At 39.0% G+C, this 14,789-nt stretch overlaps 1 protein-coding gene across 2 annotated transcripts; it reads right to left on the bottom strand.

The window, feature by feature from the left end:
* Positions 1-3,910: 3,910 nt before the first annotated feature.
* Positions 3,911-14,408, bottom strand: cmtm3 (CKLF-like MARVEL transmembrane domain containing 3). Of its 2 annotated transcripts, none has more exons than XM_047363930.1 (5): positions 14,043-14,408; positions 8,276-8,431; positions 8,101-8,196; positions 6,994-7,029; positions 3,911-4,494 (listed from the first exon to the last, which is right to left on the bottom strand). In XM_047363930.1, exons 1-5 carry the CDS (start codon positions 14,157-14,159, stop codon positions 4,267-4,269), a joined length of 633 nt encoding a protein of 210 aa, XP_047219886.1. In that variant the 5' UTR covers positions 14,160-14,408; the 3' UTR covers positions 3,911-4,266. The 2 variants fall into 2 exon arrangements, with proteins under 2 accessions (XP_047219886.1, XP_047219887.1); XM_047363931.1 differs by having other exon boundaries at positions 6,994-7,111; positions 14,043-14,401.
* Positions 14,409-14,789: the final 381 nt, after the last annotated feature.

Raw genomic sequence — 14,789 nt, forward strand, 5'->3', positions numbered from 1 at the left:
TATAAGCAAGGATTCAGTTACTGCGACATATCTAGGCCACCAAACGAATCCAAGCTTTAGTAGGTGGTTCAGATCAGTCTCCTCAGGCTGTAATGTGTATCTCAGGTACAGACACCTTTCTTTCCCTGTTTGATACTGAGAAAGCATCTAAATTCTGATCACAGGGTGCCTCGACCTGAATGCTGTGTCTCTCCATGTTGCGTCTGCTAGAAAGCTCAGGCATACTGAGCACAAAGCAGAGTCAACATTCCTTAAATATTGTCTTTTTTGTTCTGGCCAGTGTTCTGCTGGTAGTAATGAAGATGTGTCTGGGAAAGTAGTATCATCTTTGCTTTTGAGAATGAAGGATGTATTTTTAGTGAATCTATATCACAATTGGGATAAACCTCTGCAAGGTTAGCACATTGCCCAAACTGACTCAATGGCTCCATCTTCTGGTTTTCATCTGAACTGCTTTTCCTTTTTACTATAGCAGGACAACTGACTAGGCATGTTGAGAACTATGGAAGCAAATCGTTTCCATATTTCAAATGAAAAAGCATTTTCAGAAATGCTTTTTCATTTTAAGAATGTGGCTGCATTGTTTGACTCATAAATGAAATTAGTTATCAATAATCCTATTTGCATTTTAATGTTCTTCTTCAAGACTGCTCATTCTTTCACTTAATTAAAATGAAAAAGAAAAATACTTTTGAGATTTATTTTTCAAAATATGCCCCAGCAAATAGATACCAAAATTCAATTTGAAATGTAAAATTCGAAAATGAAAAAGCATTTCCAGAAATGCTTTTTCATTTTAAGAATGTGGCTGCATTATTTGACCCATAAATAAAATTAGTAATCAATCATCCTATTTGCATTTGCATTTTCTTCTTCACGACTGCACATTTTATGCCATAATCAAAAAGAAAACAAAGCAGACATTGCTTTTTCGTTTTCGTGGTCTGTCTGCAAAGTCCTGCCCAGAACTCGAAAATGAAAAAGCATTCCGAGCTGCGGGCGCAGAAGAGTGACGTCAGCAGCCGCCCTTCCTCAGCTCCCTGCTGACCGAGCTACCCATCTTGTTCGGTAGGGGGCGCTGTGCACGTCTGCATTGCATTACATTGCAAACGTGCCGAGAAATTGATTGAATTGCAGCAGGACCGAGCTCAATTTGTGGCAGTGGCAGGCAGAACTGGTAGTTCCGGTGGCAGGCTGTGGCATCCTCGTGGCAGCCTTATGGCCTGGGACATCCAGCGTGTTTTTAAGCATTTATTTATAATTTTCTGTGAGTGACGATTCAGAATAGCCGCTCATGCTCTATAATAAACCGGCTGTTTGTGCAATAAATCTTCGTCATCCTTTCAACACGTCACACATAGTGCTATTTATTTTCCATGTCAAGTAAATACAATCACCTTATGTTATGGGTCTAAAGCTGTTTATTAAATAATAATCAATAATGAAATCATTATTTAAAGGTAACAGGCTATAACAATAATGACAACCCATTTGCCGATAATCAGCATCAGCTTCCACAAAAACAGCGGCAACCGCATTGGCAAGCTTTTACGGCCGGTCTGGCACCTTCTGGCATCCTCGCGGAATCCCGTGCCACCCTGCGGCAGACTGTGGCAGTTTCGGTGGCAGCTTCGGTGGCAGGCTGTGGCGAGCCTGCCACCGGAACTACCAGTTCTGCCTGCCACTGCCACAAATTGAGCTCGGTCCTGCTGCAATTCAATCAATTTCTCGGCACGTTTGCAATGTAATGCAATGCAGACGTGCACAGCGCCCCCTACCGAACAAGATGGGTAGCTCGGTCAGCAGGGAGCTGAGGAAGGGCGGCTGCTGACGTCACTCTTCTGCGCCCGCAGCTCGGAATGCTTTTTCATTTTCGAGTTCTGGGCAGGACTTTGCAGACAGACCACGAAAACGAAAAAGCAATGTCTGCTTTATTTTCTTTTTGATTATGGCATAAAATGTGCAGTCGTGAAGAAGAAAATGCAAATGCAAATAGGATGATTGATTACTAATTTTATTTATGGGTCAAATAACGCAGCCACATTCTTAAAATGAAAAAGCATTTCTGGAAATGCTTTTTCATTTTCAAATTTTACATTTCAAATTGAATTTTGGTATCTATTTGCTGGGGCATATTTTGAAAAATAAATCTCAAAAGTATTTTTCTTTTTCATTTTAATTAAGTGAAAGAATGAGCAGTCTTGAAGAAGAAAATTAAAATGCAAATAGGATGATTGATTACTAATTTTATTTATGGGTCAAATAACGCAGCTGCATTCTTAAAATGAAAAAGCATTTCTGGAAATGCTTTTTCATTTTCAAATTTTACATTTCAAATTGAATTTTGGTATCTATTTGCTGGGGCATATTTTGAAAAATAAATCTCAAAAGTATTTTTCTTTTTCATTTTAATTAAGTGAAAGAATGAGCAGTCTTGAAGAAGAAAATTAAAATGCAAATAGGGTTATTGATAACTAATTTCATTTATGAGTCAAACAATGCAGCCACATTCTTAAAATGAAAAAGCATTTCTGAAAATGCTTTTTCATTTGAAATATGGTAACGATTTGCTTCCATAGAGAACGATCTGTGACAGACAGTTGATTTGTCCAGAATATAACCCTCCGAGGAGACGCATGGTGCGTGACTGTTAATAATTAATTGAACATAAAAGTAGAAATGGCATTACAAATGTTGAATTATTTTTTATCTGTTTAATTATCCTTTAATATTTGCTATTTTTGGCTTAGTTTGGTGACTGAAGTACTTGTGTAAGAGACGGTTATGTTTGTATATATGTTTGTAACCTTCATTAATGAATTTACACTTGAGTAACACTATAAACACATGTACAGCAGCAAAGTTATACAAGTGCATTATGCTTTTTAGCTATAAAGCTGGCCATTTATTTGAATATCAAAACAACCTAATTGCAGCTCCTTCTCTCCATCAGTGTATAACTTTGTGCTTTAAAATGTTATGAAGAATTTGTGAGACAAACTAAAAATATTTGATTGTTTCTGGATTTGTTTGCAATTTCTTCAGTTTTCATTTGGTGTGGTTCAGGTAAAGGCTTACACCAGGGCCAGTCATGTACAACTTGTATATTAGCATTAAAACTGTTGGAAACACATTCCTTTATAGTGGTGGTTTAAAAACAGCAAGTATTGAAAAAGAACCTTTTATTTAAACAGTTTTGCCCCCCCCCCCCCCCCCAAGACAAAAGATTTGACATGCAACACTTCATAAAAGGAATGTCTTGCTGTGTTCAATAGGATTGGGTAAATAAAACTATACTAATGTTTTTCTCTCACATCTTGGGGTACAAATATTAAATATTTAATATTTATAAACCTTTAATATTTATAAACCTTGTAAAAAGAAATGCGAACATGCAAGTTTGGTAGAGGTGGGCGTCTGTACAGAGACAAAAGAAATGCTCTAATATGTTCCCAAATTTCTTATACATACTTCAGTGAAATTCCACATTGGAAAAAGTGCTAATACCTATTTTCCATCATCAGAGCTGTGACATTCATGTAGTGCACTTTATATTACAACCTGATTTCACAGTAATGGTTGTAAACATATACAGACATTTTTAAAAATGTGTGTTTACCAGGAAGATGCCATGTCTAAGAAACAGAATTACTTCCATGGGTTATGTTTAACCTTTCTAAAATGCAGAAGTACATGCAGCAGATAAGCTGTATCATGAGCACAGGTCATGCTGACTGTCAGGCTTTGACACATCGACTGTATATAGGTGTATCTTATAGAGTCTGTGGTTAGACAGTGGCATCATTTCTTTTGATTATACAAAAACAATCAACCAGGGAAATACATACAAAGATGGAAATTACAATAGATACGCTCACATTAATCTCAAATATTAGGAAAAAACTACATGCACAATCCAAACATGATGATTTTAATCGGTAACACTGTAACTTTATACATGATATCTCGTATATTTTAATGTGAAAGTATTAACAGGTTTAGAAAAATTACAGCAAAGTCTCCACCAAACAAAGCAAAATTTAACAAAAAAATTAGGACTGGCTCAAGACCTTTGCACACTTCTGCATCTTAAAGCAAATAATTCCCAAGAATCCTTGTTAGGTTTAAGCATTCAGATATTTTCAGTGAACTGAGACAGCACTGTTTCACAGCATAATGAGGGAAGCGAATCAAATCAAATGGTTCCCTAAAATGGGTTAGGATAAGTAAAAGAATACAGGCTTAGGTACAAAGCTGAAGAGGCTACTAGTTCCATTGTTTTCTAAACCAAATGCAAAGTTCAGAGTATTGTGAGATAAGTGTTACAGAGAAATCTTGATTTATGCTTTTTACTGTATCAGTGAGACATTGTGAACTGATGAAATTCCTGCAGGCCTTCGTGGATGGCATCCCAGCAGTGGTCACTTCTTCAAAAGTTTGGATTGAACACATCTGCTTGTGAGTTTCAATCTGAGTCTGAGTCTGAATTGTCTTCTAAAAAAAACAACAAAACTTTGAGTTAAATCTACATATGTTTTCTGTGTCGTCAGCTAAAGTACTGCAAGAAATGGTGCAATACATCCTTTTTCATATGAAATGTTTGTCAATGGTAAGAACCCACTAGAAAACTGGTTACAAATCCATCAGTATTTGAATAAGCTTGCAGACCTCTTGTCTCATCAGACCATAACATTTACACATGAATGGATGAAGGGTTTGCACTGTAAAAACTGTTATGGAAATGCACTGGTTAGATAAGCCTAACCCTAAGTTATAGAAGGAAGGAAGTATACCCATGTTGACACTGGTAGAACTTAACTAATATGCATCTAATATTATGTATGTTGGAAGCTTTCCAATATTTATCTATGTATAAAACTAATTGGACTTTAACTGTAACCCCGTGCTTTGGTTGGATGAGACTAATTCTTCTGACTAACTGAACGTTTCTGCAACAAAAACTCCAGGCAGAGTATATCGTATCAATGACTCTTTGAAATACCAAGACATTTAAAAAAAAAAAAAACTCTGGCAGACTACCACAAATCTGTAAATAGGAAGTCATTGGGTTATTTCACAGGATAATGATCTAAAATGTATGGTTCACAAAATAAACATTCTTCCATGGCCATCGCAGGCCCCAGACCTCAATCCTACAGAGAACCTAAAAGGCGAGTTGAAGAGAAGAGCGCATCAAGAGGGGAAACAAAGCTTCATTTGCTGAATGTTTCAGTGTCTGACAAGCAAGTTCACAGTAGTGGAAACTTGTAAGTCAGCTATAAATAGTTTAGATGAATAAATATTGTAAGTAAGCCAGTGAAACAAGAGAACACATACAGTTTCAACAACCATTATACTACTTTTATCCGATCATGTATTTATGATTGTGTTTATTTTTTGGAATGTATGTAATGGATTTGAGTCTGTCTTTATGGTTGGATTAAATTGAGTTTTTGTTGCTAGTAAAGTGCCTTAAGATAGTATTTGTTGTCAATTGGCGCTATATACAGGGGTTGGACAATGAAACTGAAACACCTGTCATTTTAGTGTGGGAGGTTTCATGGCTAAATTGGACCAGCCTGGTAGCCAGTCTTCATTGATTGCACATTGCACCAGTAAGAGTAGAGTGTGAAGGTTCAATTAGCAGGGTAAGAGCACAGTTTTGCTCAAAATATTGAAATGCACACAACATTATGGGTGACATACCAGAGTTCAAAAGAGGACAAATTGTTGGTGCACGTCTTGCTGGCGCATCTGTGACCAAGACATCAAGTCTTTGTGATGTATCAAGAGCCACGGTATCCAGGGTAATGTCAGCATACCACCAAGAAGGACGAACCACATCCAACAGGATTAACTGTGGACGCAAGAGGAAGCTGTCTGAAAGGGATGTTTGGGTGCTAACCCGGATTGTATCCAAAAAACATAAAACCACGGCTGCCCAAATCACAGCAGAATTAAATGTGCACCTCAACTCTCCTGTTTCCACCAGAACTGTCCATCGGGAGCTCCACAGGGTCAATATACACGGCCGGGCTGCTATAGCCAAACCTTTGGTCACTCATGCCAATGCCAAACGTCGGTTTCAATGGTGCAAGGAGTGCATGTCTTGGGCTGTGGACAATGTGAAACATGTATTGTTCTCTGATGAGTCCACTTTTACTGTTTTCCTCACATCCAAGAGAGTTACGGTGTGGAGAAGCCCCAAAGAAGCGTACCACCCAGACTGTTGCATGCCCAGAGTGAAGCATGGGGGTGGATCAGTGATGGTTTGGGCTGCCATATCATGGCATTCCCTTGGCCCAATACTTGTGCTAGATGGGCGCGTCACTGCCACGGACTACTGAACCATTCTTGAGGACCATGTGCGTCCAATGGTTCAAACATTGTATCCTAAAGGCGGTGCACCAATACACACAAGACTGGTGAAAGATTGGTTTGATGAACATGAAAGTGAAGTTGAACATCTCCCATGGCCTGCACAGTCACCAGATCTAAATATTATTGAGCCACTTTGGGGTGTTTTGGAGGAGCGAGTCAGGAAACGTTTTCCTCCACCAGTATCACGTAGTGACCTGGCCACTATCCTGCAAGAAGAATGGCTTAAAATCCCTCTGACCACTGTGCAGGACTTGTATATGTCATTCCCAAGACGAATTGACGCTGTATTGGCCGCAAAAGGAGGCCCTACACCATACTAATAAATTATTGTGGTCTAAAACCAGGTGTTTCAGTTTCATTGTCCAACCCCTGTAAGTGAACTGGTACAAAAACACGGCATTTGGAATTGTTTAGAAATATACTTTAGTAATCAAGACCAGCCACTTGCTTTTCCATATTCAACTTTAGGGACCACTGCTCTAAATAATAATTAAATCCATATCTGCTTGAATATTGCATGGTAAATGTAAATTTTATGGAGTACCTGTCCCGTATGCAACACATTTCATATGATCTCATTGTTTTGTTTTCCACTGTTGTCTGTGTTGTTACCTCTCTGTCCTGAAGGCTCCTCGTTGGACTCCCCTCCTTGTTTTAGGAAAACAGTAAGCTCATTAAAAATGAGATAAAAGTCTAAAGCATAAACAATAGTGGCGATAAATCCAAAGATCTGAAATAAAAGAACATCAGATGTGATTACAGTGAGCAAACGGGTAAAGCTAGCAGCCTGTAAGCAAAGTGTATCTCATTTGAAAAGGCCCTCTTTCAACACATTAAGCCACCTTATGGTCTCCTGGACTGAGGCAAATTTAGTGTGAAGGCAAGGATGATTCAGCACATACAGTTTTTCCCTGCAGCATTCTTGGAAAACATACACAATACTATCACCATACAAGTCATGTTTGCGGTAGAATGTTTCCTGATATTCTCTGAAATTCTCTATTAAATATGTGGGGAGATTCTATGCCTCCACCATCAGTTTAAACGTATCGGCAGCATGAGAGGTTGCTGTTGAGGGGTTTTTCTATATAGTGCGCTGTGCACTGCTGAGTGGACCATATGACGCAATAACTTGAATCATGTACACTGCTCTATGCACATAGTGCAGTTAGAAGGACTCCTGTAGATGTGTACATAAATTTGTGTGTATGTGCGGAGGCAGTAGATCAAATATTTTATCTGCTGGTGAAATCCTTTTTTTGTAGGCAGAGCCTTGCCATAGTCCCAAAAGCCTGTTTCAAGCCAGGTGTGTGCGTGATTTGGTTGGCATGAGGTCAGTCGGACCAGTCCTCCTTCAAATTCTCTGATGACTAAGCTGTTCAAGTGTGCCCAGTCCACAAATCACAGGAAAAAAACACAACTGTCACTGCCAGACTTCCACCGCACAGCAACCAGAACCCCAACATCCTGCCATAATGGTAGTGGTAATGAGGCACCACAACTTTACCACAGATGTTTTGTGCAATAGTCTGAGAACTCTAACATGGTTGCACATGCGATGAGTTGATGTTCAGCAGAAGACCTGTCCAAGGCCTGCAGAGAACATCCTCATTCAGGCTGATTTTCTTAAGAAATTAGTTTGATGTGAAGGAGGCCTAAGTAACACATTTACTTAAAATATCACTTTTTATATTTTGCTGATGTAAAGGTAGACATTACCCCAGCAGCTTTAGAGGACCCATCTGGGTATTTGGACACTGCCATGATAGAGATGATGAAAAAGATAATGGAGGCTATCACACACCTTATGAAGTCCTTAAAGAGAAAAACAAAACAAAATAATGAGAAACACAAGCCCAGGCTCCAATAAACGGATGATAAAAACTGCTCTCACCATTAGAGGAAAGCAGAATCCTTTAAACCTCTCATTGAATTTGGTGGAGTAGGCAAACAAGAAGAAGATAGTAGCCAGGAATGCCAGCAGGGGGACTGTCACAAAGGCTGACGCTTCTGATGCAGCAAAACACACAAAGGATATAAAAGAAAGTGCCTGTAAAGAGGAGAAAATGAATCTCAATGCCAGTGAAAAATCTAAGTAAAAAATCTGTCTTTTTTACATTTTCTTGTTAAAATCAAACGCAAGTTTTTTTTTGTTTTTTTTTTGTTATACAAATTGTGCTTTCATCTTATCTGATCTGTTCCTCCTGGGGAACTGTTGCACAGCCTTAAAGTTGGAAGCTTTAGTGACTTTCAGCTTCAGACCCTCATCCTGAAGGGAGATACAGCTGATTAAGTCAATGTTTATTCTCAAAGTTTTGCACTCCAAATCCCTCCTTGTGTCTCTAGAACACAAACACACTCGTGCAAACAAAATCTGGAATAATGAAAGAGGAGTTAATCACTCTGCAAGTAGACTGAGCTTGTCTCAGCTTTGAAGCCTCGACAGGAGATGGACACAGCGTATCAGAGCACATGAAAGCAAGTCCAGACGTTGTAATCTTATACGCTCCCGGCCATCTTGTCTTTGTTTCGGGTAGCTCTCCTGCTCCCCCCTGGGGGGGTTAAACTCAAACTGTGGGGAAAAAAAAAAAAAAAAACCTTCTGAGCAGCGAGGAGACTACACTTCCCGGGAAGTTTGATTGCATGCTCCACTATGTGCTGAGTCATGTTTCCTTTTGAGCTACAAATGAAACTTGACAGTAAAAAGTAAGAGATTATCACAGATTCAGTTATTTTACTCATAGCCAAGTGATAATTACCTTTATTTGTTCAGCTGTCTTAATGAACAAGATCAAAATAGATTTTATCAAATTCACTGGGTTACTGGGTCAAGACTAGATCATCTTGTGGCACAGCAGGAATCAAAACAATCTAAAAAACCTGTTAAACAATACATTTTTGCAACAAGATTATTTAAATCCTGTCTAATCTACAAGTTCAATTCAGTTTTATTTATATAGCGCGAATTCACAACACATGTTGTCTCAAGGCACTTCACAACAGTCAGGTAGATACATTCCTATTAATCCTAATCATTGAACAGTGCAGTCAGAGTTAGTTATTTATTCACATTAGATAAAACATTTTTCTGTTTAAGGAAACCCAGCAGATTGCATCCAGTCAGTGACTTGCAGCATTCCCTCCTCCTGGATGAGCAAGTAGAGACAGTGGACAGTCACTGGCGTTGACTTTGTAGCAATCCCTCATACTGAGCATGCATGGAGTGACAGCGGAGAGGAAAAACTCCCTTTTAACAGGAAGAAACCTTCACCAGAACCAGGCTCAATGTGAGCGGCCATCTGCCACGACCGACTGGGGGTTTGAGAGAACAGAGCAGAGACACAAAGAGAACAAAGAAGCACTGATCCAGGAGTCCTTTCTATGGGAAGGAAAAGTAAATGTTAATAGATGTAGCTCCTTTAGTCGTTTCATCTAGAAAGAAAGAACAGATAAACTCTGAGCCGGTTTTCAAGGTTAGAGTCTGAAAGAGAGCACATATAATTAGTTACAGTAAAGCTCAGTCAATCGCCATGTCTAGGAGAGAGAAAGGGTTAAACACTGAAAGACAGGGCTATGTGGATCATCGGTAGAGGGTGAGCATTAAGTTGTTGCGGGCAGAAGCTCGGACGATTCCCCTCTCCAGAAAGGTGTCACAGGCAGACACAGAGCCAGACCAGGTGTAGCTTCTAGGAAGAGAAAAGAGAGAACAAAGTTAAAAGCTGAAATAACAGCAAATAATGCAAAATTGGAGAGTAGTGTGAGAATGTAGCGAAGAGGGTGAAAGTGGTCATTATGTCCTCCAGCAGCCTAAGCCTATAGCAGCATAACTACACAGATAGTTTCAGTTTATTTATTTATATAGCGCTTATTTACAACAATGTCGTCTCAAGGAACCCCACAAAGGGTCCCACTGATGGTCATTGTTATACTAAAAACCACAAGGATTGGGATACCTCCCTCTGTCAGACTGATTATAACCATTGGAAAAGAGAAGGGGGTCATACAGGTAGCAGAAATGGAGGGTGTGTTTGCACCTCAACCATAACTGAGCCGGTTTAGGCAAGTTAAGTCATTCCTGTGCAAAACCGTAAGAAGATGAAAGTCATTTTAAGTTTTAAGTCAACAGTTTATTAAATCAAAAACATGCTGTAAATGTATTTCAGGGTTTTTAGTTTCACTCAAAAGTTGTAAAACCCAGAAGTAAAAAAACTCATCACAATTTAGCTACATTCTTCATGACCCTTCTTTTATCTACCTAAGCCTTTCAACAAGTGATGCTAAAGTGATGCCCTTTAACTCCCCAAGGCCCACTGACTTCTTGTTATTGATCATGAATGTTTGCAGCCATTAGTTTATCTCTGCTAGCACAAATAAAAATGGTATGAAAGTCCTAATTGGATTGACGAATCCTCAGAACAAAGGGAAACTCCAGGGAACCCAATGAAAATCTAAGAAGGAGAAATCTTGGTTCGTGTAAACTTAATAAGACTTTCGACGCCATTTCCAAAAATCTGCAGAGTTCAAGATAATCCAATCAGACAATGAACATAAGTAAAAATTATGTGAATGAGTTACCACTTCGCCATGGTCTGAAAGAAAACCCAAACTGTCAAATGAAAGAAGATTGGTCAGGATGTTCTAGAACAACCCAGGAACCACCAACGCCTAAAACCTGCCATGAACTGGAAGGTGCTAGGAACAAAAGTCAGTCAGATGTTGTCCCAGGCCCATGGCGGTGGAGGGGGCCCAGAACTGGGCCATCAAACCATCAGATATGGTCAAGCATAGATTTTTTTCAAAAAAAGGCATGTTTGTGAAGACAAACATTGTGGTGTAATATGTAAGTCACATGAATCCTTTTTATACTTTTTGATAAAGAACACCCATCCAAAAATACTTCTGACCCTATTTCTGACTTTGAGTTCATTCATCCACTCCCGTAAAGTATAAAATGCTCACTGCGCCACTGGTGAGCAGTTGTGTATCTGTGCTTGTGGAAGTTATAATTAGAACAGGTCTGACAGGAAACGTTTGAAGGCTGGTTGAAGTTAGTGGCTGTGCTTTTCTTGTAACTTGCTCTAGATGAAAAGTCACTACCAGGCACATCCGCACTGCTGCACCTGCACACCCGATCTGGGCTTGAGATGTGCGGCCGTGAATGAAAGACACTACTGTAGAACCTCAACTGCTAAAGGGAGGTTTGGCCCATGGTATTTGGAGCTCAAATCTAAACAGAAGACTAAATTACAAATGATTTGGACAAAAGACAAAACTGCAACAATTTAATAAATTAAAAAGTCCCAAATGGTCTTAAAATAGCTAATATTAATTCACTTTCTTCTAGTTACAGAATGCCATGACAGGTGAGGCTGTCAGCTGTCCCGGTGGTGGTATCACGTCGAGAGTCTGTCAGCATTTCGCAAAATAATACAGAAGTAGAACTACCTCCAGATTCTTCCAAAAATCTAAGCCGCGGCTTAAACCTTATAATAATAATTTTTTATAAGTTTAAAAACTGAGTCTGTGCTTGGAAACCAGTAATTGATTAAACAGTGGGGTCAAACATCCAGCCAAAAATAATGATTACAAAGAGTCTGTAATTAGGGGCCACTTGGTAAATGTTATTTGGGATGTATTTATATATTTGAACCTTTATGTATAAGTATGAACCTGTATGGATGTGATAAAATCCAAAATAAATTCAGATTTTTTTTTAAATCAGTGCAGTTTTTTGTTGTATAATCATTCCAGTCTGGACAATGACTTATATCCCCATATTATTGCGACAGTCATGCTGATGATGACTGTATGTAATGGATACATTTAAACTTTGCTTGTTCTTCAGTTTATACCACACATTTCCCACTTTATGTTTCATTTAAAGTTTCTTTCAGCTTTGAATTTGTTTCAAAGGGAATAAAACTGTATCAACAAACTCGTCAAGGGGATCACACTTTGATTCAATTGAATTGAATTCAAAAAATACTTTATTCATCCTAAAGAATGCCTTCTGACGCCCAGGTCTGATGGCATCTGGGAAACCTAATGGAAAAAAATAGTGGTCTACCCACTCGATGACACCATTGGAAATAAGACACACTCAGCAGGTTATCAGTCGGACTAAAACTCTTGGGAATGGCAGACCTGAGATCTGCTTTTGAGATCTGCCAGTAACTATAAGTGTTGTGCCACGACATAATACTAAATTAGGAGATATTTGGTGTTAAAATAGCATAAAAAAATAAATAAGGCCTAAATAAACTACCAGAATGGTTTTCATTTACCACCACGTAAAACAACTTGTGAAAAACAGAGAAGCTAAAAACCAGAGATCAATGACTAAATATTCTCCAGAGTTAAAATAAAAAACACACTTCTTGACAGTTTCCTGCTTAGAAACATTTATATGAAAATTGATTTGGGTTTTCTTGAACTATTTATTTTTTAGCAATTTGAGCAAACCCTCAGGAGAGAAACGCCGATTCAACAAATTGTTCAGTTTGGCCTTGTAATGCTGCAGCTGTCTGGATCTTTCAACAATTAGTCTCAGAATATGACACATAAAGAGAAACATTTATCATCAGTTCAACACAGTTTGAAACACTTTCAAGTTAAAACAAGATGAGACACAGAGTACAAGTGAGTAAGAAACACTAGCCACAATGTACAACTCTTTGAGCTACCCAAAGTTTTCCAGTGTTTTTTATTAATAATTGCATGTGTGTTTAATTAAAACTGTTTATATGAGTTTAAATTACAAGATTTGCTCCATCCAAACACTAACCACAAACATGCATTTTTATGAAAAAGTTTCAGACACAATTTATGACCAAATTTGTGCTTTCAGTTTTGCTGTTTTTCTTTTTGAAGATAATCTGTCATTTCAGCATTTAGCCACAAAGCAAGAGCCATAAAGTATCCGAAACGCCTAGTCTTTACTCCGCTGCAACAGAAGCACAACTGCTGTAAACATACGACTTCCTCTATAGACACATCTTTTTTAGACAAATGCAGATCACAGTCTCTGTGAAGCAGCAGTAAAGCAGCCTCATGTGTGTGTGTGTGATTACAGTGGGGGCTGCAGTTCTGCAGACTGTGCTCCAGGCCAAAATGTGAAGGATGTGACTGCATCCAGCAGCCTGACTAGGGCACAAGTCACATGACACAACATGTAAACATTACTGTGTGTGTGTGCATTTATTATAAAAAAAAAAAAGACCCTAAAATGTAATGCTTATGATCATTTCCTGCCCCACCTAACGCCCCCATCCCACACCACTGCATCAATTTCTGCATTGTTGAAAACCACTTTCAATATAAGATGGACTGTTATTGTTAAGTGGAAAACTGTTGGAAAAGAAATGTTTGGAGGCTTTGCTTTGAGCTGAGTAAGGTTACCCCCAAATGAGTTTGCAATCTGTTGTAACCTCTTAAGTTTACTGATCCCAGCATATTGGAGAGTAAAAATAACTTTGATCATTCCCAATCGTGATGGAAAACAACACTTTTTCTCTGCTCTAACTGCTGCCACAGCAAAAAATATATATAAAATTAAGTGCCCAAAACACGGCAAACTTTGGTATTCGGGCGTATTTGCTGCAAAACAGCAGCCATTTTTACAGATTTCATTTGCTGACACGGTCGCTTCTCATATTTCTTACCACTTCAGCAATAAGCAGCATTCCTTTCCTTGAAGTAGCGAACTCTTTGCTCGGAAGGACCGACTTCAGGACGGACTGACTCCGCTGGCTCGAGCTGGGCGCCTCGATGTCCCCCATTGTTGAAATATTCAACTCTCGTCAAGTCTCCAAGTTGAGCTGAACCGTCGGGTTCGAGGCAAAGCAAAACAAAAAGAGAGAAAACCGTTTGTGTTGGGGGCGTGAGGCTGGGAGGAGGTGGAAACGGAAATAAAATCTGCAAGGAAACCCAGCGAGAACTTCAAAACAGCGAAACATCTGCTTTCTCCAGATGTGAAATGTGATGCCCGCTGCAGCTGCATGAACACACAGCCCCCCAGACCCCTCAGAGGAAACATCCAGCCCATTAAGTCTGGCTTAATGGGCTGGATGGAAAGCTTTATTGATACAGATCAGAAACACTGGGCCAAAGACAACTTTTAAGACACATGTGGATGCCACAAGTCACCGATAGGGCAGCTTTAATATAAGTTTTAGCCAATATGCGCCTGGTGGTTTTTATCACATCTCTCTAAACAAAAATCGATATTTTGCATGGCTTAAAAACACACTCGTCACTTTGAAAAACATTTAGCACCCTTGAAAAACAAATCGTATAGTGTTTTGTTAGTTGCATATTGCAGTTTTGCACATAATGTGTAATTAGTGATGCTCAGTTTAAATAAAAGGTCAAAACGACATCATCAGTGCTACATTGTCTTAAAGGCCTGG

The sequence above is a fragment of the Girardinichthys multiradiatus genome, chromosome 4 (assembly GCF_021462225.1).
Source record: "Girardinichthys multiradiatus isolate DD_20200921_A chromosome 4, DD_fGirMul_XY1, whole genome shotgun sequence".
NCBI classification, from domain to species: Eukaryota; Metazoa; Chordata; class Actinopteri; order Cyprinodontiformes; family Goodeidae; genus Girardinichthys; species Girardinichthys multiradiatus.